At 39.5% G+C, this 22,998-nt stretch overlaps 1 protein-coding gene across 3 annotated transcripts in view; it reads left to right on the top strand.

Moving 5' to 3' along the window:
- Positions 1-1,303: 1,303 nt before the first annotated feature.
- The window catches only part of epc1b (enhancer of polycomb homolog 1 (Drosophila) b), a 69,890-nt gene continuing 48,195 nt past the window's right edge, over positions 1,304-22,998 (top strand). Inside the window, exons 1-3 of one of the 3 annotated variants that reach the window (XM_026925208.3) lie at positions 1,304-1,756; positions 8,449-8,500; positions 21,173-21,332. In XM_026925208.3, the coding sequence (XP_026781009.1) occupies positions 1,695-1,756; positions 8,449-8,500; positions 21,173-21,332 (274 nt within the window). In that variant the 5' untranslated portion in view covers positions 1,304-1,694. Of the gene's footprint in view, positions 1,757-8,448; positions 8,501-14,518; positions 15,648-21,172; positions 21,333-22,998 lie in introns of those variants that run through there. The other 2 variants (XM_026925207.3, XM_053227726.1) reach the window with 2 other exon arrangements.

Here is a 22,998-nt window from a genome sequence, read left to right as displayed (position 1 = left end):
TTAGCTAGCAGTATTTAAGTATAAGTTTTTGCCTAGTCTACCCTACCCTATAAGATTAAGTAGACTAATACAAATAAGTACAAAATAAGATGAATTCTGATATCCAAATATTCAAATAATCATGCCCATTCATGTTGTATATATTTGTATATGGTGTTCTTGTTAAAAAGTTAAAATGTTTATATGTCTAAGTTAGTAATTCAAAAAGCTACAATGTTCTTTCTGTTTTGATATGTTTAATGTAGCCTTTATATTTATTATTTCATGACAGTTATTTCGTTTGAATTGTTTTTATGAAATTTCTTTGGTTTCCTATATAGCTTGCTCCTTTTTTCAGTCAACGGAAGTAAAATATTTTTATTTGTCTAGATGCTACAAACATTGTTCAGTGTGAATAAATAAATCATTATTAGAAAATGTTTGGTGTAGATTCCATTTACAAATATACTTATGCTTTCACCAATAGTCTATAAAAGGACAGTCATTGAACAGACTACTGTACAATGACTGTCAGCCTCTAAAAGAAATGATCATTGATTTGATCAGTGTCCTCTTTTAACTTCACTTATGTCACAGCTCCAATGTTCTGGCTAGCTATCAATGTATTTTATATAGGTTAATTGTGTTCTGTCATGATGCTTTTAGTTATTTTAATTTGTTTATTGTTTTTGAAAGTTCTGTCCCTGATAAACATTCAAATTAAATCAATTTGGATGTAATTGAATTAAATCAAACTGAATTGGACCTAAACCAAACCCACACTTCATCTGGCACGATGAAGGCATGACTTTGGCCCAGTTTTGGCTATTTGGTGGCTGAAATGTGGTGATTCTTGCTCAATTGTGGTACAGATATGGCTGTTTCCTGAGCATATAAGTTGTGGATGAGGTTTGGCCTGGTCTTTGCATTTTTGGGACACGAGTTCGGCAAATACACTTTGGGCTAATTTTGGGCAGTAATTCCTTGTGGTATCTGGGCCAAATCTACAGGCCAGATTTGGCCCAAATTTAGGCCAGAATTATTTTGCTACCTGGGTCTAATTTAACTGAAGTGATCAAGTGTTTTTCTCGTGCTTACAATGCTCTGGAGCACTTTTTTTATTTAATTGTAAAACATCTTTCACAGACACATGATGTAGGCATATAGTCTGATAAAATGCCTTCAATATTAATAATTTGGACTTTTCATAATATCAAAAGGCAGAGCCGCTCTTCTGGGTTTAGGCGCACCCAGAACACACACTCACACGCACACACAAAATGCGCAGTCGCAGTAAACCTTGTGGGAATGGCTGTTCTGTGATCAGGGGGTTGGGCCGTGAAGAGCGAACGGAGTCTTAAAGAGTTTTTAATGTCCGCCATGTTGGCTATGGCGTACTGAACCAAAGAAAGAGACCGGAGCCAGTAGGAAAAGTAGACCGACAGAGAGCGAACGAGATCCGGGCTTTCCCGGTTTCGCTCGCTCCGCTATATTATACCTACAGTCAATCGAAACGTAGACTCCGGGATCACAAAATAAAATCTTTCATGACAGCTGTATTCAAATCAATGGTGAACGTTAGGAGATCGGATACATTTATGCTGCATCTCGTATTATTAAAAAAATGAGTAAATTGTCGTTTCGGGCACGGGCGCTGGACGCTTCCAAGCCTTTACCCGTCTTCCGTTGTGAGGATCTACCCGACCTGCACGAATATGCATCTATTAATCGGGCTGTGCCACAGATGCCAACGGGGATGGAGAAAGAGGAGGAATCGGTACGTTTTATCGCTTGCATTAACCATGTTATTCTCATTTTCCCAATTCGACGTGCGCCCCTGTTTGGCTGCGCTGGTTTGCATAAAATGGCCGCCACCACACACCGTCGATATAACCCCCTGTGTTTCTATTATGTTATGATATGGGCGGTATTTCATGCACTGTTACCAAACGTAAGCGACTCAATTAATTAAATCATAGAATTGTGACTGACTACGTGTAGTATTTATAAAAACAGACTCTCTGCCGAGTACAAAGAAGTCACGTGACCACGGCCATGTCCGCCATTTTCCTCCCTTTCTTTTTCCAGTCGATGCGGCCCTGGGGTTGGTGTAGTAACACAGAATTTCAGATAGAGGGACACAGTGGAACTCGATGCATGTATACAGCACTGGCAGACTGACGGGAGTAAACATGAGCTAGTTCGTGCGGTACTAGTGCAGTTTGGCACCTGGTGTGTAAAGAAGCTCTTATTAGTTAAGTGAGATTGAAAGCTATTTGCCAGACTGTAGTCAGTTAAAGAGGAACTCGTAATGGCTCTATAGCTTTTTCGACACGTATTCTAACCCCACGCCTCTGGAATTGTTCTATATTGCTTTCTTTCTGGATCAAGCCGGCTTTACACTGTATGATATTCGGCTCTTGCTCTTACGAGCCTAATAGTACATCGCAAAGGATAGTTATTGGTCGTACATTGGTCTTAGAACTTAAAATGTAACATGCCCGATTTAGTGCAGCTGCGACCAAAGACAGCTGATGACGAAGTTCTAGCAGTGTCAGAAAATTTTGCGTAAAATCTCAATGTGACTGCTGTGTATGGAGTTAATTTGTGTCAAAAGTTTAAAATAAAACTAGATAGGTAAAGTTCGTCACGATAAACTTTGATGTCGGCTTGACAAATCCAGTCTCAAAGATTAAAATAGTTATCATTTTGAAATCTGAAGGTAATCGGCAATTTTAAGAAAGTGTGACTGACAGATAGGGTGCCAATACTTGTAGAGTTGATTAGATAACTAGATAGATAGATAGGGTGCAGAATAGAGGTCGACTGATAGTGGATTTTACTAGGGGTGTGAATCTTTGGGTTGACAGTGATTCATTGGTTTTCAATCCAATTCAGAAGTGATATATTTGGAAAATTCATAAGGATTTGATTCACTGGACAATGATTTGATTAGGCAGTTCAATTCAGTAACCTTTTAAAATGTATTATTAACAGTATTTAACTTCAAATGTGTCTTGAGCAAGAAAAAGAATGACAAACTACTTTAAACTGTTAATTGCACCAAGTTTTTATTATGAAAAGTAAACACTGCCTAAATCTCCTGAACATATACAGTGGGGATCGAAAGTTTGGGCACCCCAGGTAAAATTTGTATTAATTTGCATAAAGAAGCCAAGGAAAGATGGAAAAATCTTAAGAGATTAAAAGAGCAGTGCGTGACAGACAGCCCAAAAATCTCAAAGAACTGGAAGACTTTTGTAAGGAAGAATGGGCAAAGATACCTCAAACAAGAATTGAAAGACTCTTGGCTGGCTACAAAAAGCGTTTACAAGCTGTGATACTTGCCAAAGGGGGCAGTGCATGCTATAAACTCTGCAGGGTGCCCAAACTTTTGCAGACGCTTTTTTTTGTTTTCTGTTATTTTGAAAGTGTAAATGATGGAAATAAAATCTAACTTTTCTTGACATATTATAAGAATGTCTAATCTGTAATTTGATGCCTTTTGGAGATTTTTCCATCTTTCCTTGGCTTCTTTATGCACAGTAATACAAATTTTTACCTGGGGTGCCCAAACTTTCGATCCCCACTGTAGACAAGCAGGAATACAAAGTGAAATTAAAACATCTGTCAGGAATTCACAAAAGGTTAGGTGTATTAAATCTTACCATATCCAAACTTGCTGCATTTGCTTCTCTGGATATCTGTCTTAATACCATGGCGCCTGCGCAAATGGTTGTTGAGATTCGTTGTGTTCCCGATGTACTTCATCTCAAATTTATAATGTCTGCAAACTGCGACTGCTTTGTCCAGTTTTCCATCTCTTTTGTGAAAACCATAGTGTTCCTAAACTTTTGATTTCATATTAGCTGGCGCCTTGCAGATTTTGGGCTCTATGTTAGCCTCCATGGTAGCATGCCGCCCGCACAACTCTCTCATGCTCCGCTTTAGCTAATAAACTAGCTGGCGTCTGAGAGTAATGCGCCTGCCATTCACACCAGTTCACTAAGATAACCTACAGTAATAATTAGTTTAAATATTGTAACCTACATAAATTAATTGTGATGTATTTGATTTTTAGCATTTCAAATCTATATTTGACCGACACTAACGATTACCGAATCAAAAATCATACTTCACAATCGATGAATATGGATCGGCAGGATTAGTAATCAGTGCATCGAGGAAACGAGTGAATCATAGCACCCCTAGATTTTACAATAACTAAGTTGGGCAGTACCTGCCGATAACCGATTAATCAACCGATAGTTTTTAAAATTGATACTGAATGAAAATGTAACACTCAAAGTAAAATACTGCTGAACTTTATTACAAGAATAAACGGTACAGTCTGTACCATGAAAATGTACTGTTGTTACTTTTTGGTTCAGTTTGGATGTATATCATTTATTTACATTAGTATTTATTAATAGTTAATATATATGAATATTTATATATTTTTAAAATGAAATAATTATATAAATGTTCAATATATATATATATATATATATATATATATATATATATATATATATATATATATATATATATATATATAATTATTAATAAATATTAAAATAAATAAATGGTGTACATCCAAACTGAACCAAAAGTAACACCAAAAATAGACATTTAATTAAAATATTAATTAAAATATTATAGATCAAATGTATGTTTTTTAGCTATAACCTACAAACATAGCATTTAAATTTCATTGGTAACACTTTACAATAAAATCCCATTTGTTGTTATTAGTTAATGCATTAGCTTACATGACCTAACAATATTCAATATATTTTTTACTGCATTTACTAATATACACACCTTGTCATTGTTGATGGTATAAATCCGCATCTGAAGTATCCAGCTCCATGCAGAGTGTAGTCTCACGCGTCAAAACAAACACCACGAGACATCAATAATAGTTTTAATTTCACCTGTAGAGGCTGCCCTCCTACTGTATAATGACAGCAGACCCTTCTCAGCCGCTCACGCAACGGATGCAACTAGGGGTGGGAATCACCAGAGGCCCCATGATACAATATTATCACAATACTTGTGTCACGATACAATGTTATTGCGATATTCTGCGATATATTGCAATTTATCCCCTTTTTCCAACTTCAAATTATGTCCCCAAAGGAAAACTTTGGCAACATCTGTTTTAACTAAAAAGAAACATTTCTCAGTTTGTTTATCTCACTTCAATTTTGTTGCTGCAATGCAGACAAACTGACCAACAGTTTCATGAAAACCTGTCATAAATGTCGTATGCACGTGGCAAACTCAACTATTTGTATTACAATCTAGGCTAGTTCACCTTAATTAAATGTAATTAAATGCACTGTTGTGCTAATACAGGTATTTTGAACAATGCAACTTGAACTTGTACAAAAAAGTTGTGCAGACCCTTCAGCAATTGGGGCATTTGAAAGTAAATTACTGTAAATTTTAAAATAAATAAAACATAGTCTTACATTAATTTAAATGTAAAATTTTTATTTTAAACATAACATGTACTCTTAACGTAAACAATGTGCTACAACAGGTATGCCGTGCACTGCTGTGCTACTACAGGCATTTGGAACAGTGCAACTTGAACTTGTACAAAAACGTTGTGCAGACCCTTCAGCAATTGGGACATTTGAAAGCAAATTACTGTTAAATTTAAATCAAATTAAATAAAACATGTAGTCTTACATTAAAAAAAAAAAAAAAGTAAAATTTTGGTTAAACATAACATGTACTCTAAAAAGTAAACAATGTGCTACAACAGGTATACTAGTATGCAGTGTTGGCTGGTCTTTCGGTGGAGCAGGTGATGCTTTAGCTTTACTGGCATCTACAGCTATCTCTGAATGGTGGCGTGTGAGATGAGCCCACAAGTTTGTGGTATTCTTAGAGTATTTTACCTTCATATGACACTCCTTGCAAATCCCATATGTCTCATCCATCTCAGTTGTCCCCTCCTTGTTTACAAATCCGAAGTAAGTCCATACATCCGATTTAAACGCAGACGGGGCTTTCCTGATAACTTTCTGCGATGCCGCCATCTCTATTTTACTGCATGCTGAAGCTGACCCAGCTGACCTCACCAGAAAAAAACTCAACACCACCATCTAGTGGACTGTAAAGAAATTGATTTTATTATTCTACCAAAAGTAAAATAAAATATCGATACTCGGCGTCCGTGTATCAATACAGTATTGCCGCAGAAAATATTGCGATACTATGCTGTATCGATTTTTTTTTTTCTCCCACCCCTAGATGCAACTGGGAAAAACTAATGGTATGGAATTTTGCAGGCAACTGATAATTCCAGCAATTGGTTATTGGTGCCGATTAATCAGCAAAACCGATCAATCGGTCGTCCTCTATTGTAGAATTGATTAAATAGATAGATAGGCATGCAGATGGTTGGGCAGGCAGGCAATACTTGTAGAGTTGATAAGATAGATAAAGTTAGTGATGGATAAAGTGATACAAGTAGAAGGTCAGATAGCATTAGAGAGTGACACAAGTAGATAGATGGAGAGTATATATGTGTGTGTGTTACTGGTAGATTGATAGAGATAGATGAAGCGAGAGTCTCTGTTACAGGTACATTGACAGAGTGAGAGGGGGAGAAGAGCTTCAGGTGTGCGCACAGGTGTGTGAGAGTTTGAAATCTTGAACCTGTCGAGCCAGGCTTTGAACATTCCGTCAGTGTAAGTTAATGGGATTTTTTATTTATTTATTTTTTGTCCGATTTTGTTTGTCCGCTGTTTGAACATCGTAAGTCAGATGCCTTATAAAAGTTATCGCACACCTCTTCTCAATAAGCCGGTGAGCCCTCATGTCCGTAGCACAGATGGTGTGGTACGAGTTATGTGCTAACATTTTGACTGGAATTAAGAATAATATTAACTAGAATTTCCATTTTTTGAAGAAAATGTGAATGGTGCGTGCCCGTGCAAAGTTTTATACCGACTTGCAGCTGCACATGCCAGTCAGTAGGGGGAGCTACATGTTTTTGTTGAAGCGTGACTACTGTTTTGTGATTCCACTTATTTTAGCGGTTAACTTGCACATGACTTCACTAAAATACCCATAATGCAATTCTCCTGTGAGCCAAGTGATTGATGCCTATGTTGCGGTATTTTTGTGATTCCACTTATTTTGGTGCACGTGACGTCAACTCCTAAAATAAGTGGAATCACAAAACTACCGCAACATAGACATGTTACTTATCAAAATGCTTGGCTCAGTGAAGAGAATTGCGTTTTGGGTATTCGGACTGCCATAAAGCCTGTTATGTTAAAAACTCAAGTTAAATACAATCATTACATATAGGTCAAATTATATATGCTTCAACAAGTACACTCATAGCTCCCCCTAATGACTGGCATGTGCAGCTGCATGTCGGCGTTGAATTTTGCAAGCGCAAGCACCACTCACATTTTCTTCAGAAAATGTATCTTCTATTTACATTTAGTCAAGGGAAAATGAAAGTACATCTTCGTTCATTTTTGTCTTTATTTATCAGAGCTTGAGTAACAATTCTGTGTTCCTCACCAATTTCACTAAACAAACAAACAATCTTAGATGACAACAGAAAAATACAAAAGATTTCAATATGTATTCATTTTTTCCCAAAATGTTAACCAACATTCAGAAACCAGGTGGGGGAAAAATATGTACACCCTTCCTACTTGTACAGTCATTAAGACAATTAGAAGGCAGGTGTTACTAATTATATGCACAAAATTAATTAGTGCAAATACCTTTATAAAAGCAGAACCTTTGGTGCTTGTCTACATCATGCCAAGAAGAAAGGACATCAGCCATGATTTTAGATAAGCGATTGATGCTGCTCATCAATCTGGAAAGGGTTATAAAGCGATCTCTAAACAATTTGTAATTCACCATTCTACAGTGAGACTGATTGTTTACAAATGGAGGGCCTTCCAGAAAGAAAGACTCAGGGTGTTGGAATAGCCAAGTCAAAGTCCAGACCTCAACCCCAGTGAGATGCTGGGTGTGGATGTGGGTAGGTGGGGGGATGCCCTCAAATATCAATAAATTGAAGCAATGCTGTGAAGAAGAGTGGGCCAAAATCTCTCCAAAATGATGTTGGAGACTGATAAACTCCTACAGAAGACATTTACTTCAAGTTAACGTCGCTAAAGGTGGTTCTACATGTTACTGAATTACACGTTGTACTTATTTTTTCATCTGGTTTCTGAATGTTCGATTACTTTTTTGGGAAAAATGACTACATACTGAAATCTGTATATTTTCATTTATTTATTATTTTTTTATTGTTTAAATAAATGTTGTTACCTAAGGTTATTTGCTTGTTTATAGAAGTTGTTGCCACACAGTTGATATTTATGCCCTGATAAATCAAAACATAGAACTGAAGGAGGGTTTTTTTTTTTTTCTTTTTCTTTCTTTTTTTTCTTCTTTCTTTCTTTCCCCCCATGACAGGACAAAAAGGGCTGTGACATGGAAAGAAATGGAGGATTATTACAGCTTCCAGGTGTGTAGCTAGCTAATTAGTATGCAAATGCTCTTTTTGTAGAGTTTATTTATTATTGTGACAATGTCAAACTAGTTTTATGCTTTCCAGTTGAACAGCTACAAATCTGTGCTACGTTGCTGCACACCCAATATGGAAGAACATAGTCACTATCTTTATCGTTATAATCTGACATGAACATATTATCGCACAGCCTGTTGTAGAATTCTTATTGGACTCATCTCGCACAGTATGACAAGTAATAATTGTAAAATACCACTGAAATCATACAGTGTAAAACGGTTTTAGATGTTTTATAATGCGTGGGAGTAATGCTGCTTTTGAATAACCTCAGAAGTGGGAATTTGGAGCTCAGAATTACATCATTTTTGACAAAAGTGAATAAGAGCTACAAAAAGGGGGCGAAACATGGACGCCTCCATGTATCTCTTTTGTTAGCAACGAGCTAACTGTGATGAGTGATTTATATTTATCTGCTAAATCCAGAGAACTGTATGTTGATTGAGCTAAAGCAGATACTTGTGAATGAAAAGCTTATCTCATTTAGAGACAAGAGGTGCTGCCATGATGATTTGACGTTGATGATTTGTGTTGAACTTGGAGTTGAGACCTTCCTGAGTAGGAATTCCAAGCTAAGTTTGTTTGGTTTTTCCTAAGTCGGAGGTTGAAATTGAGTTAAGAGCTTTAGTCAAAGGCAGCAGATGTCCTGGCGTATTGTTTTGTCAGTGTGTTGTTTTTTTTCCTCTTTTTTTTTGAAGTACACTGTATTTCATAGTCAATTGACTGGCTGTAAGTGTTGCTAATAATTTAGCTCAATTCAGTTTCATTTATATAGTACTTTTAACAGTGAACCTTGTCAGAAAGCAGCTTTACAGAAATTCAGATAAGGATTTAGATTTATTCCTAATGAGCAAGCCAGAGGAAAGAGTGGCAAGCGAAAACTCCTTGAGACAATATGAGGAAGAACCCTTGAGAGGAACCAGACTAAAAATTGAACCCATCCTGTTCTGGGTGACACCAGATAGTATCATTGAGTCATTACTCTTCCACACCTGTATGCTGTGAAGTCAGGAAGTGCTAAGTGTCTTGGATTTTCAGTATGTGTATCGTGTTTTTGGCTTTAAATCTATAGTATTCAAGTGAAATTATTCACTGATTAATAAATGAGACAAATGTTAACTTTTTAGTAAATGCTCTTTTTAGACTATTCATGTGAGATCATCCAATCTCGTGGCAATCTTCAGATTATCCATGTGGGGCCATCCTCAGCAGCTGTGAGTGATTCTCAGATGAAAGAGGCTCAAAGCAGTAGTTGAGCATCAGGATGATGATGGGATTGGCGGTCAGATAGAATCATTAGGCAGCAGGAATAACATGTAGCTTAAAAGAAAAAGAGTGGGAGAGAGAGAACACAGATTATTAGGTAAGCGCTTGCCCAGTAGTGGGCCTTGAGAGGAAATACATTGTGTGCAATGTACAAGCAGGGACTCTGGCAAGTTATGCCTGCATAACTAAAAGGGAAATCCAGAAGGTAACACAGGCATGAGGGCACCCTGGGATATAAAGCGGCTGGCCACTCCACTGTCAACAAACCTGAGTGAATGTGAGAGTGGGACTGCAACAACATCCAAACATCCCAGTTTACCAGAACTCTCTATAGGTTATCAGCAGACGTAAAGATTGATACTGTATCTGTGTCCCGAACACTAAATGAAAAGGCCCCGCATAACTGTGGGGGTTTGTAAGAAAATGTTCTGATTCCTGCTGTAGCCTTCGTTATTTCAAGTGCTAATAAAAAGCCTGCATAATTTTCTCGAAGCAGGTGTGGTGGATCAGAAAAGGCCAAAAGTTCACTCTGTCACTGTGGTGCAAGATCATTTAGTGCTTAATAGGTCATTAATAATATTTTATAATCAATGGGAAACTTTATCGGGGGCCGGTGCATCGTGATCAAATCTTCTGGTTCTAATAAGGACTCTGGCTGCTGTGTTCTGGTGGAAATTTCACTTGATTTGGAATGGGTATGGGTTTGAAAAAATTAGATGAACAATTTCATGTAAAATAAAATGTTGAATTCGACTTGCTTCCTAAGTGGTAATTCGTTGCGGTAGTTAAGATCTAATGTAACCGCATTCAACAGACAAAGGGGAAAAATGGATGCCTCCAAGTTCATACTATGTTAGCATCATGTTTGCCACCTGATTGTAGTCAATATTGTACATTTAAGAAGGGCATATATACTCACTGAACACTTTATTAGGAACACTAGTGCACCATTCATGCAGTTATCTAATCAGCCAATCATATGGCAGCAGTGCAATGCATAAAATCATGCAGATACGGGCCAGAAGCTTCGGATAATGTTCAACCAACAGATTGGGGGGGGCGGTTGATCTCAGTGGTTTTGACTGTGGCATGATTGTTGGTGCGAGATGGGTTGGTTTGAGTATTTCCATAGATGCTGATCTCCTGGGATTTTCACACATGACAGTCTCTAGAGTTTACTCAGAATGGTGCAATAAAGAAAAAACATTCAGTGAGCAGCAGTTCTACAGACAGAAGCTGGTTGACTGGTTTGAGCTGACAGAAAGGCTATAGTAACTCAGATAACCACCTTGTACAATTGCAGTGAGCAGAAAAGTATCTCAGAATGCACAGTGCAGATGGGCTTCAACAGGAGAAGACCATGTTGGGTTCCACTTTTGTCAGGCAAGAACAGAAAGCTGAGGCAGCAGTTGGCAGAAGCTCACCAAAACTGGACAGTTGAAAACTGGGAAAACATAGCCTGGTCTGATGAATGTCAATTTCTGCTGAGGCAAACAGCTGATGGTGTCAGAATTTGGCGCCAACAGCATGAATCCATGGACCCAACCTGCCTTATGTCAACAGTCCAGGCTTGTCGAGGTGGTGTAATGGTATGGGGAATGTTTTCTTGGCACACTTTGGGCCCGTTAATACCAATCAGTCATCGCTTGAATGCCACAGCCTATTTGAGTAGTTTTGCTGACCATATGCATCCCTTCATTTTATCTGCAATTTATTCATCTACTAATGGTTACTCCCAGCATGATAATGCACCATGTCACAAAACAAAAGTTGTCTAATACTGGTTTCATGAACCTGACAGTGAGTTTAGTGTTCTTCAGAGGCTTTCCTAGTCACAGGTTCTGAATGAAATAGGACACCATTGGGATGTGGTAGAATGGGAGATTCACAGCATGAAAGTGAACCTGAAAAATCTACAGGAAATTGCATGATGCAATTATGTCAAGATGGACCAGAATCTCTAAGGAATGTTTACAACATCTTGTGGGATCCATGCTACAAAAAATTGAGGCTGCTTTGAGAGCAAAGGGAGGCCCTACCCAGTATAAGTATAGTGTTCCTTAAAAAAGTGTTTGGTGAGTGTATGTTGATTGATCAAAAGAAAATACTTGTATATACAGTATAACTTTTTTAAAGGAAAGAAGCACTACTTTATTTCTGATGCTCTGAGTGACTGTTTCGATGCCACTTCGTAAATGGGGACACGACTTGTTTTGAGAAGACTAGGGAAGAGTGGGGTATGTTGTCATACTTTTCACTCTTTCTTACATTGACTAGGTACAATAAGTGGTATAAATGTCATACCATCTTGGGTAGGGGTGCTCCAATCCGGATTTTTGGGGCCGATCACCGATCCCTGATCACTAGAAGCTGAATCGTCCGATACCGATACCAATCACTGATTACAGGGTCTATTAGGACCCTTTTATTTATCATGTAGCATTATTTATTAAACTGTATTTAACAACAATGTGTATTAAGTATTAAGATTAAGTATCATGATAGTATCATGATTTGACAACTGTGTATTTATTGGCAAGCAACATGTGCAACATATCAACAAAACATTGCAGCCTGTGCTTGGTTAGTAATTGGGAACAGCTTAGAGCTTGACAGATACAACCTTCCTGTAGAATATATAAAAATAAATAAAATTAAATTAAAGACAGTACAGAGTCTTTAGCTTTAGACTGTTTAAACGTTAGACTAAAAACTGCAACAAAAAAAGGGCTATAGCCAAAATATTGTTTCAAGTCAGTCAGCCCTCACATCTCTTGGGATGTCAAGAAGAAATTCAGTTGACACTAACAGAACCACAGCTGCATTATCACGATGGCTTTTGCATCATGAATCAATGATAAATTCTGGAGTATTTGTTTTTTTTTCTGGGAAGCTCAGTCAGATTTTGTGGGCTTTTAGAGAGGTAGAGAGAGGATGGGTACAAATTAGTGAATTAATATCGCCCAAAGCTTACTTCTTAAGCATCAGTGGCAGATTTTTCTTTATAAATATAAGCATCTTCGCATTTTTGGCTGACAGCTTGTTCCTCTTCTCATCTATAATATTTCCTGCTGTACTAAAAAGTCGCTCGCTATCAGCACTTGTGCACGGGGCACAGAGGTAGGTTCGTGCTGCTTGTGTGAGAGCTGGAAAGCGGCTTTTAATGTTTTGCCAAAAAACAAGTGGCTGTCCACTTTGTGGGATAACTGGCTCTGATAGGTAGAGGTTCAACTGCATTGATACTGAGCTGCTGATGTCACTGCCACCATGTTCCCGATCTCCATCCAACAGCTCAGCATACATAGCATGCAAGGAGCCAGTTCGTGGTACTTTCTCTGGGGGTTCGGTCCCACTTGCATCCAAACTGGCCTCACCATCCTGCTGCTCCAGTCCAGTGGACAGGACTTCTTTGTATTAACAAGAAAACAAAACATTGATTAATTTATTTGAATTGAATATGAATTTATCAAAAATCATAATCAGAAATACTTTAGTGATGTGGTTACAGTTGCTCCATTTTAGAAAGAAATATGTGACAGCACAGAGAAATAAGAAAAAAAAGAAAATATAAAATAAGAAATGTTCTATTATTTAATGCATTTTGAGGTTATGCTTGGCTCTTGTTTTGATTTGTCAGCCTAACATACGCCAAAAAATATGCTTTTTATCTGTAGTCGTCTTATTGATTCTTCCAAGTGCTTATTTCTACAGCAAATTTAGCCAAATTTGAAGGAAATGCCAGGCTACACAAAGGAATAACACAGTAACACAATGTTCATTTCAGTAATAGCTCCTTCTGTTAATCATTTCGAGCAAAGATGAATTCTTGCAAGATTCTTGCAATATGAATTAAGGAGCCTACTAGAATGGTCAAAAATATATATGTTCCAGTTTATATCGATTCTGAATTTAAACGTTTTCAATACATTTTCAAATTTGCCTGCTCGTTAATTTGCTCTGACAACGACACAGCTACACATACGAATGTGAAGAATGTGTAAATTAAGTTCTCTCACCTCGGATCGAGGATTGTAGCGATGCTATTCACGGAAACTTTTATGGACCGCTTCCAACAATGTGGCTTTTGAAGTTTTTACACCATGGTCAGTCTCTGCGGTCTTCTCAAGAAGACGAGTTAAAGCTCTGATGGATGGTATAACATCTGCAGCCGATGCAGTTGATGAGCTGATCTGTTGCGTGAGCTCTTCAGATGGGACGAGTAGCGAAAATTTTCCACTAATTTCCACTGGCTTCCGGTGAACATGGAATGTAAGTCATAGTTGGCTCCATAAGCACATAGGGCACGTTTCAGTTCCAGCAGACTCTGCAGCATGTATACAGTACTGTTCCACCTGGTAGGTACATCTTGCTGTAGTCTCTTGATATGCTGGCCCAGCTGTTTCTGAATACTTTGAAGTCGGGAGTAGGCAAGCAGGGAGTGTTTGAAATGACCGACGATGCGTCTTCCAGAGGCAGTTATATCAGCGATGCTGCGTTGTGACATAACTCCCTCGGCCACAGCAAGCTGCAGTGAATGCGCCATGAACGGCAGGCTCGGTAGATTGGTGTCCCTCATGGCCTTTTCCATGTTCTTTGCATTATCCCTTAGAATAACGTGCACTTTTTCCTTCGGGATTCCCCATGCACGAAACATGTCGCTGAATGCAGCAGCAAGAGCCTCCGCGGTGTGTGACCCTGTAAACTCTTGAGGATGAAGAACAACTTTTTGTAGTTCGAAGTTTTGATTAATAAACTGTGCAGTGAGGCTCAACATGGACATGGGACATACACTCGCACTCCAAAGGTCACTCGTGAAACTAATTGATGTTATGTTGTCCTTCATAAGGCTGTCGACATATGTAAACACTGTTTGGTGTAACTGAGGCAGGCACACATCAGTGAAATATTTACGCCCTGGTATAGTGTAACGTGAATCCAAGTAGGACATGAGTCGCCGGAACCCTTCGTCTTCCACATTAGACAGCGGCTGATCGGCCACTCTGGATCGGCTTTTACAGAGACCGCCGATCAAACTTCCCAAAGCGATTATCGGCCGATTATGACCGGCAACCGATCAATCGGAGCACCCTTAATCTTGGGTACACATTTTGTATTTATTACATCTTCATATGTTATTTCAGTAAAGCATTGTAGTCTGTTAAATACAGTGTGAGCACTTGTGACAGCTTGCCCCGTGAGCGGGTAAGTTGTCACATTGGATTTTCAACAAGTAAAAACACAGCTACTTAACTGTGAATATCAATTTTTTTTAAATTTCAAATTCAAAACCAAATTCAACATCATTAAAGAACTCAAATCAACAGTCATCTGTAAAATAACAAAAAACAACATCCTTATCTGACTAATCATACTTGTCTTTGGAGTTACAGTTCAGGCACACATAGATTGCCTGGCCTGAGGTGCAAGCATCATAGGCCCATTTGTTGCACCTCACACCCAAAGTCTCCTTTGGGTGGCAGATGAGGCAGAAGCACTCCTTCATCTGATGATGACTCGTCTTGGATTTTTCTGTTTTTAACTGCCTTGTTTTTTGGCATATCCAGATTTTGACTTTCTCCTTTGCTTCCCTGCTTCTGAAACGTTTGCTGAATTTTGCCTTATTCTTTTCGATTTCTAGTGCCTGCTTTATAGGTGTGTCAGTTAGAATTGCTGTTTTGTGCTGTTTTCTTCCTTTGCAAGTTTTTTTTTTTTTTTTCTTTTTTCAGGGACCAGCTGTTGGATGGGACAGATGTCCTCTGGAGAATTGTCAGCACTGACATTGCTGGAAAAGGTTGAGCTGATGCTAGCAGGAATTGAGCAGGTGTGGGCCTGAGCTTGTGGCAGGAAGGGCTGGTTTGGTGCTAGGCCTGGCATTGCTGGGTCGGTGCTGGGGCCAGGCATGGCTGGATTCTGATTTGGGCAATCTGTAACATAGGATGGTGCAAACTCAGTTTCCAAAAATACATCCCTGTTGTAGGGTTGTACCCTAAAGCTAGCCTGACTGTTCAGAGGTGTTGCAGCGATTGCCACAATTTTGAGAATGTCGTAAATTGACATTCTCGGGATTGTTCCTCATCCAGGCATCAAACACTGTGTTGATGTCTCTTTTTTAGTAGCCTGTAGACAGACCTGTCTAAGGGTTGAAGGCAAGGAGAGCAGTGTGGAGGGAATGACAGCATAATTATGCCATTTTCTTTGCCATAATTAAGTTAATCTATGGACAGATGAGACTCATGGTTATCCAAAATGAGCAAACAGGGTTTGTCCTTTGAGCACTGTGTGTGCTCCACAAAATGTTTCATGAAGTCAACAAAGTGCACATATTTCATCCACCCAGAGGGATTCCCCCCCCCCCCCTTGCTGCGAGGTAGACCGTTGGTCAGGAAGTGCTCTTTGAAGTGGACACTGGGAAATATAAAATATGGTGGTGTACTATTCCCTGTGGCTGAGACAGCACAGGCCAGTGTGAAGAGGCTTCCTATTTCAGCAGAGGTCAGTGACCCTACCTGTTTTAATCCGGATCTGGTCGTTACCGTGTCAGGTTTATGTACAGTGGTCACCCCAGTTTCATCAACATTCCATATTCAGTTCAATTCAATTTTATTTGTATAGCGCTTTTAACAATGGACATTGTAACAAAGCAGTTTTACAGAAATAAATGGATTCACAAAAAAAGATATATTGTACATATGTGAATTTATCCCTGTGAATTTATCCCTAATGAGCAAGCCAGAGGCAAGGAAAAACTCCCTGAGATGATATGAGGAAGAAACCTTGAGAGGAACCAGGCTCAAAAGAGAACCCATCCTCATCTGGGCGCAACGGATAGTGCAATTATAAATAAATCCCTTCTATTATTGTGTACTATATGGATAAATAGTGCAATTGTGCAACCAATAAATTCATCACAGTTTTTGCAAGAAGTCCGGCTGGTTAAAATCTATCCACTGTCCACTAATGGAGTCCTGAGTACGAAGGTGCTCATGGCAACCGCAGCCCCAAAGACACTACAGCAATCGCAGTCCCAAGCCATTATGTGTGGCTGAGACACAGTACAGCTCCCCATATGTGATCCCCAAGCCATCTCCACAGCCCCCAGGTGGCACTATCCCCAGCAATCCAAATGGTTCTCCAGACCGTCCATATGGGACCACCCCCAGCAGCAGCGAGCGAACTCATCCGATGAGAACTCCAACCAGAAGTAGGCCATCAGGATGGGTCAAGCAGAAGGGGTCAGGATCACTGGCATCTCAGAAGTAGCATGTGTAGCTCGACAGAGTGAGGGAGAGAGAGAGAGGGAGAGACTGTTTGGTAAGCTTTTGTCCTTTTGTGCAAGCAGGGACTCCGGCAAGACTAGCATAACTAAGAGGGAGAGCCAGAAGCTAACACAGACATGAGGGCACCCTGGGACATAAGGCAGCCAGCCACTCCACCGTCGACAAACATCCCAGTTCACCACAACACTCTATGCCTGTGAACCCTCCAGACCTGCCCCTGTACCTAAGAAAAAACTATTACTAAAGGCTTGACTAAACAAATATGTTTTCAGCCTAGACTTATGTCTGACACAGACTGTGTCTGAGTCCCGAACACTAAGTGGAAGGCTGTTCCATAACTGTGGGTCTTTGTAAGAGAAAGCTGTAGCACGCATTGTTCGAGGTACCAACAAATAGCCTGCACCTTTTGATCTGAGTAGGCGTGACGGATCATAAAAGACCAAAAGTTCACTCAGGTACTGTGGCGCGAGACCATTTAGTGCTTTATAGGTCAATAGTAGTATTTTATAATCAATACGAAATTTGATTGGGAGCCAATGCAGTGTGGATAAGATAGGGGTGATGTGGTCATATCTTCTGATTCTAGTAAGGATTCTTGCTGCTGCATTCTAGACTAACTGGAGCTTGTTTATGCATCTACTGGAGCATCCAGACAGTAACGCATTACAATAATCCAACCTAGAGGTAACAAAAGCATGAACTAATTTTTCTGCATCGTGTAGTGACAATATATTTCTTATTTTAGCAATATTTCTGAGATGAAAGGAAGCAATCCTAGTGATATTATCTACATGAGCTTCAAAAGAAAGACTAGAGTCGATAATCACACCAAGGTCTTTTACTGCTGCACATGATGAAACAGAAAGGCCATCCAGAGTTATAATGTAATCAGAAAGCTTACTTCTAGCTGCATGTGGTCCTAGTACAAGTACTTCTGTCTTGTCAGAATTAAGTAAGAGAAAGTTAATAAGCATCCAGTTTCTAATGTCTTTTACACATTCCTCAACTTTATTAAGCTGTTGTCTGTCATCTGGCTTTGCTGAAACGCACAACTGTGTGTCATCAGCGTAACAGTGGAAGCTAATACCATGCTTACGGATAATTTTGCCCAGAGGTAGCATATATAGAGAAAAGAGCAGTGGGCCTAAAACAGAGCCTTGCGGGACACCAAACTTTACCTTAGTATGAGAAGAGAAGTCACCATTTACGTTTACAAACTGATAACGATCAGTCAAATAAGACCTGAGCCAGGAAAGGGCCACTCCCTTAATGCCTACTACATTTTCCGGTCTGTCGAGGAGAATAGCATGATCAATGGTATCAAAAGCTGCGCTAAGGTCAAGCAGCACAAGCAAGGATAAGCATATGTGTCCTGGTCCAAACTCTGTAGTACTTCCGCTAAATTGTCGAAGTAAGCATTAACATTTCCCCTGTTAAAGCTACCTGCCCTGGCAAGGCTAGCTGCTTCTGGCTTTCTCAGCATCAGCGTTGGGTGCCGCTTTAAGAAATCTGTAAACCACTCTGAGCTGACTTTTTCTTTTTCTGCCCACAATGGAGCAAACTTCAGCTGGTGTGCCACAGCAAACTGGTAGACAATTCTTCTGACCTCACTTGGCGACAGACTGAAATATTGCTGTCCTAGCAATATATTGAACAAGCTGCATCTCTAAATCAGGTGAAAAAACCTGCCATGACGTTCTGTAGCCAACCACTGTTGTTGGCACAGCTGCCTGACTTTCTACTTCTTCTGTGGGAACCTTTTGACAATACAGAGTAAGAGTGCAGTGATTTATGCCAAAATCCCTCGCTGTACTACTGATCGATTTTTTTTTTTTTCTTTTTTTTTTCTTTTCAATTTCACATGCCTTACTGCCTTTAACGTATCAGGTGGTGTGCTGCCTCTGCTGCTTCTTTGTCTTTCTTTTAATTTCATTTTTGTCTTTTCTTTTAATTTCTAACCTTCTTTCTTCTTTCTCTAGGGGTTCTTTCTTCCTTCAAAATATCACAATATCACAGTGTTTTTGAGCATATTTTATGTGCGTTTGTATACTGGGGCAAGTTGTCATTATAAGTAACCTCAAGTCAAACACAGTATTTGCTGAAATATTTTCTAGTGCTGTTCCATATGAGAAGAAGAGCCCTGGTGGAATGAAAATTACTCTTGTGGTGGCATTGTATATTGTAAAATACATGGTGCCCATTTACTCTTTTGAGAAAGAAGGGTTCATTAATTTGTGCGAAAATAGTAACAATACCATCTACAGCAAATAGTAAAAACAATGATTGTTTTAAATATTCTTTATTTAAATATCCTTTATTCAGAGTTGCTTGATTTAAAAGAATCCTTGTTTTCACTATTTGCTCTGGATGTTACTGTTATTATTTTTTAATCTACATTTTCCAAAGTCAATTCTAATTTAAAAAAAAGAAAAAAAGAAATTACACCAAATTTTTACACAAATCAAAAACACCTGCCTAATATTGAGTAGGTGCCCCTTGTGCCACCAAAACAGCTCTGACATTTCAAGGCATGGACTCCACAAGACCTCTGAAGGTGTGCTGCGGTATCTTGCACCAAGATGTTAGCAACAGATGCAATGATGCCTTCTTCCAACACATCAACTTCAAGAGCTGGCGGTTCACTTGCTGCCTAATATATTCCACTCCTTGACAGATGCCAGTGTAATTAGATAATCAGTTTTATTTACTTCACCTGCCAGTGGTTTTAATGTTCTGGCTGATCAGTGTATGTATTGTACAAGGTTTATTAAATATCAGATAATGCACCACTAATTCCCAGTCGTACTCCTAGGGACCCCACTATGCTGCTTATTAGGAATGAGAAACAATTTAATTGTCTCAAATATCGTGATTCTAAATACTGGCACGGCGAATTTTGCTTCTCTGGGGTGTATTGCAATGTTTCCGTTTGATGTTCATTATCAGCTCAATCTCTTCTTGCCCACTTGGCGGCAGCAGCACCAGAGGTAGTAGTACACAGAGCACAAAGTTTGGGAGTGGGAATGTAACCGCCTTGAAGCACGCGTACTTAATAGTCCAAACAGTTAAGCCAATCAGAAGAAAGCGTTATGGTGCATGTTTCAAACACCCATAGCCTCGTTCCATTTGGCCCATGTAAACTTTGAAAAACTACTACCGAAATGGCCCGTAACGTGCTACTGCTCAACTTTTTCACACTATCCAGAATTCACAGCACATAACCTTGCATTTACATTTATGGTATTTGGCAGACACCCTCATCCAGAATAATTTATATTTATCTCATTCATGCAACTGAGCAACGCGATTACTGGCGGTTCCGATCAGTAATCGCATGTCTTAACCACTGAACTACCACTTCCCATAACCCTTAGAAGGTAGTTACTGTAAAACGCTGTATATATGTGCACTCTGCCACAGCTGGCTTGATAGTGGTCTGAAATGCAGGATAAAATAAACGACTGTGTGCTGCGTTTAGTGTAAGTCACACTTGCATCTAAAATTGATTCAGAAGCACATCATGTGATGTGGCAGTGGTGTGACTAGAAATTAATTTTTGTAGGATGAGGAATTATACAAAATAAAATCACGATTATTTTTCTTATCTCAAACTCATGTTTAAATTGGCGAGTGTGACATGCTTGTGCATTTCAGGTAGATGTCAGACAGTTGTAGAAGCTGTGATAACACAAAAACGTTGCCGTGAAATAAATTTACGACACTGAAAAAGATTAAAATAACATGGGAAAAGGCCACCTTATATTATAAATCTTGATCTGCTTTTCTTAGAATAGAATGTAATATTACAGGGGTTTGATTTGTCTCGAAGCCTATATCAGGATACGTCTTGTATCCTGGCTTTATTGTATTGTCTCATACCTACTGCTTGTTTTTCCAACTTCAACACACATTGTTCAAACGATGCATCAGTAACCATGGCTTTCATGAGCTAAATCAGGTATACTAGAGAAGGGGCAATGCTAGTCCTGCAATTAAGAAACACTGAAATACTCTTGTTTTGCCTGTGCTGGACTCTTCTTCACACTCCTGTGTGTGCATGTGTGTTCAGGAGCATCATCTGCAGCGGGCGATCTCAGCACAACAGGTATACGGGGAGAAGAGGGACAACATGGTGATTCCTGTGCCTGAGGCTGAGAGCAATATCACATACTATGAGAGCCTCTATCCAGGTGACTTTAAGATGCCCAAGCAGCTCATCCACATACAGCGTAAGTAGGCTGCGCATTTTGTTCATTTTGTGTGTGTACAATGACTCCCGGAACCAAGAGGTGATAAGAGAGTAACTTTATCGTATGAGTGGTGTGAAACTGAAAACATAACTACATACACTGATATGTTATGTGCATATATACTATAGCTGTTTGCTGTTTACTGTGTTACATGTCAACATAACAAAATGCTTTAGATTAATTAAATTACTGTTTAAATTAACTGCAATGTAGGAACTACACTTCCAAAGATGTGAAATTACTTTTATAAAATAGCATCTCATTTTAAACAATGAGGAAAATATGCATCAGATTAACAATTAGAAGCACACTGTTCTAAGTAACGTCAAACATCGATTTCTGCTGCACAAATACACAATGATAAAATGCACAAGATACAACACAATCATGAACAATGAATAAAATAGATAACTGTCACGCTTGCTTTGCGGGAGGCAGTGAGCAGGAACCACGAGAAGAGAGAGAGTTAAGGTGCAAATCAGGTGTTTTATTGGAGTTTTCACAAACAAAGTGCAGGTTATGTGGAAATAATGGAGGTGCTGAGTGAGGTGAGATGAGGGCAGCGGCTGGCGGTGTGAGCAGCAGTGTCGACGCGACAGGTCCCCAGAGAGCTCTGGACACGGCTGGCAGACGGGCAGGATTAGTGGCAGCTCCCCGCGGCGGCGTCTTCCTCGTCGTCTGCAAGAAGAAACGGAAACGGCACCATTACTGAGGGACCTAAGCCCAAACCTCTCTACGTGATGTCTACCGCCATCTCCTCGCCGGTAGAGAGCTTTCATTTCCGCGATTGGCTGCCAGCAATGCCTCATTACTCTGCCTCCGGCAGCCACGTCCTCTCTTGCTGTCCAAAACATTCGCCAGTTCAGCACCGCGGCAGCAGTTTTGGATTAAAGAATGCTTATAGCATGAGCGGCCTCATGCAGCTTCCGATTAACTTGCTGGGTCATTGTCTCTTACTGATGAGATCACTTCCTCTAATTTCCCTCTTATACTATGGGACCACAAGAGGTTGCTTGACTACATAATGAAAATAACTGGCAGAGCCAGGATACTCCCTGCCTGGCATCTTTGAGATACCAAACTCAATAATGAATCTTTAATTAAGGGACATTATGAAGACCAATTCTAGCCTGTAGCAGATCTTCATCACACACTGTTTAACGACCTTCACTTCAACTTTCCTCATCATCCCATCTTTGCTAGGAGCAATTTTCACTATGATGCCCATAGGCCATTTGTTCCTTCTGGCTTGGTTGTCCTTAAGAAGGACTACATCTCCCTCTTTGATGTCAAGTTCTTTATGTGGCCATTTTTGATGACGTTGCAGAGTATGCTGATAATCCTTGCTCCATCTGTACCATAATTCATCAGCCAGCAATTTAACATGTTTCCATTGCTATTTTAACATATCCCCTGGGCCAAGTGCACTTCTGGTCTTGTAAGAACTCTTGCACGTTGTCTTTCTCAGGAGTGCTTATCCCCATTTCTCTACATGTGCCAATGAAATTGGTGCCACAGTCTGAGCGTAGTTGTTGGCTGGACCACGCAGTTCAAAGAAGCGTCTTAGTGCATGAATGAAGCTTGAATAACTCATTTCTGCTGTTCTGTGTGAACTACTTTTGTACATAAGCAGGTAAATAGTACT

Source organism: Pangasianodon hypophthalmus, chromosome 21, assembly GCF_027358585.1.
Source record: "Pangasianodon hypophthalmus isolate fPanHyp1 chromosome 21, fPanHyp1.pri, whole genome shotgun sequence".
Classification (NCBI taxonomy): domain Eukaryota; kingdom Metazoa; phylum Chordata; class Actinopteri; order Siluriformes; family Pangasiidae; genus Pangasianodon; species Pangasianodon hypophthalmus.
Note: the sequence above shows the minus strand (reverse complement) of the source record. Positions and strands in the feature narration are given on the sequence as shown.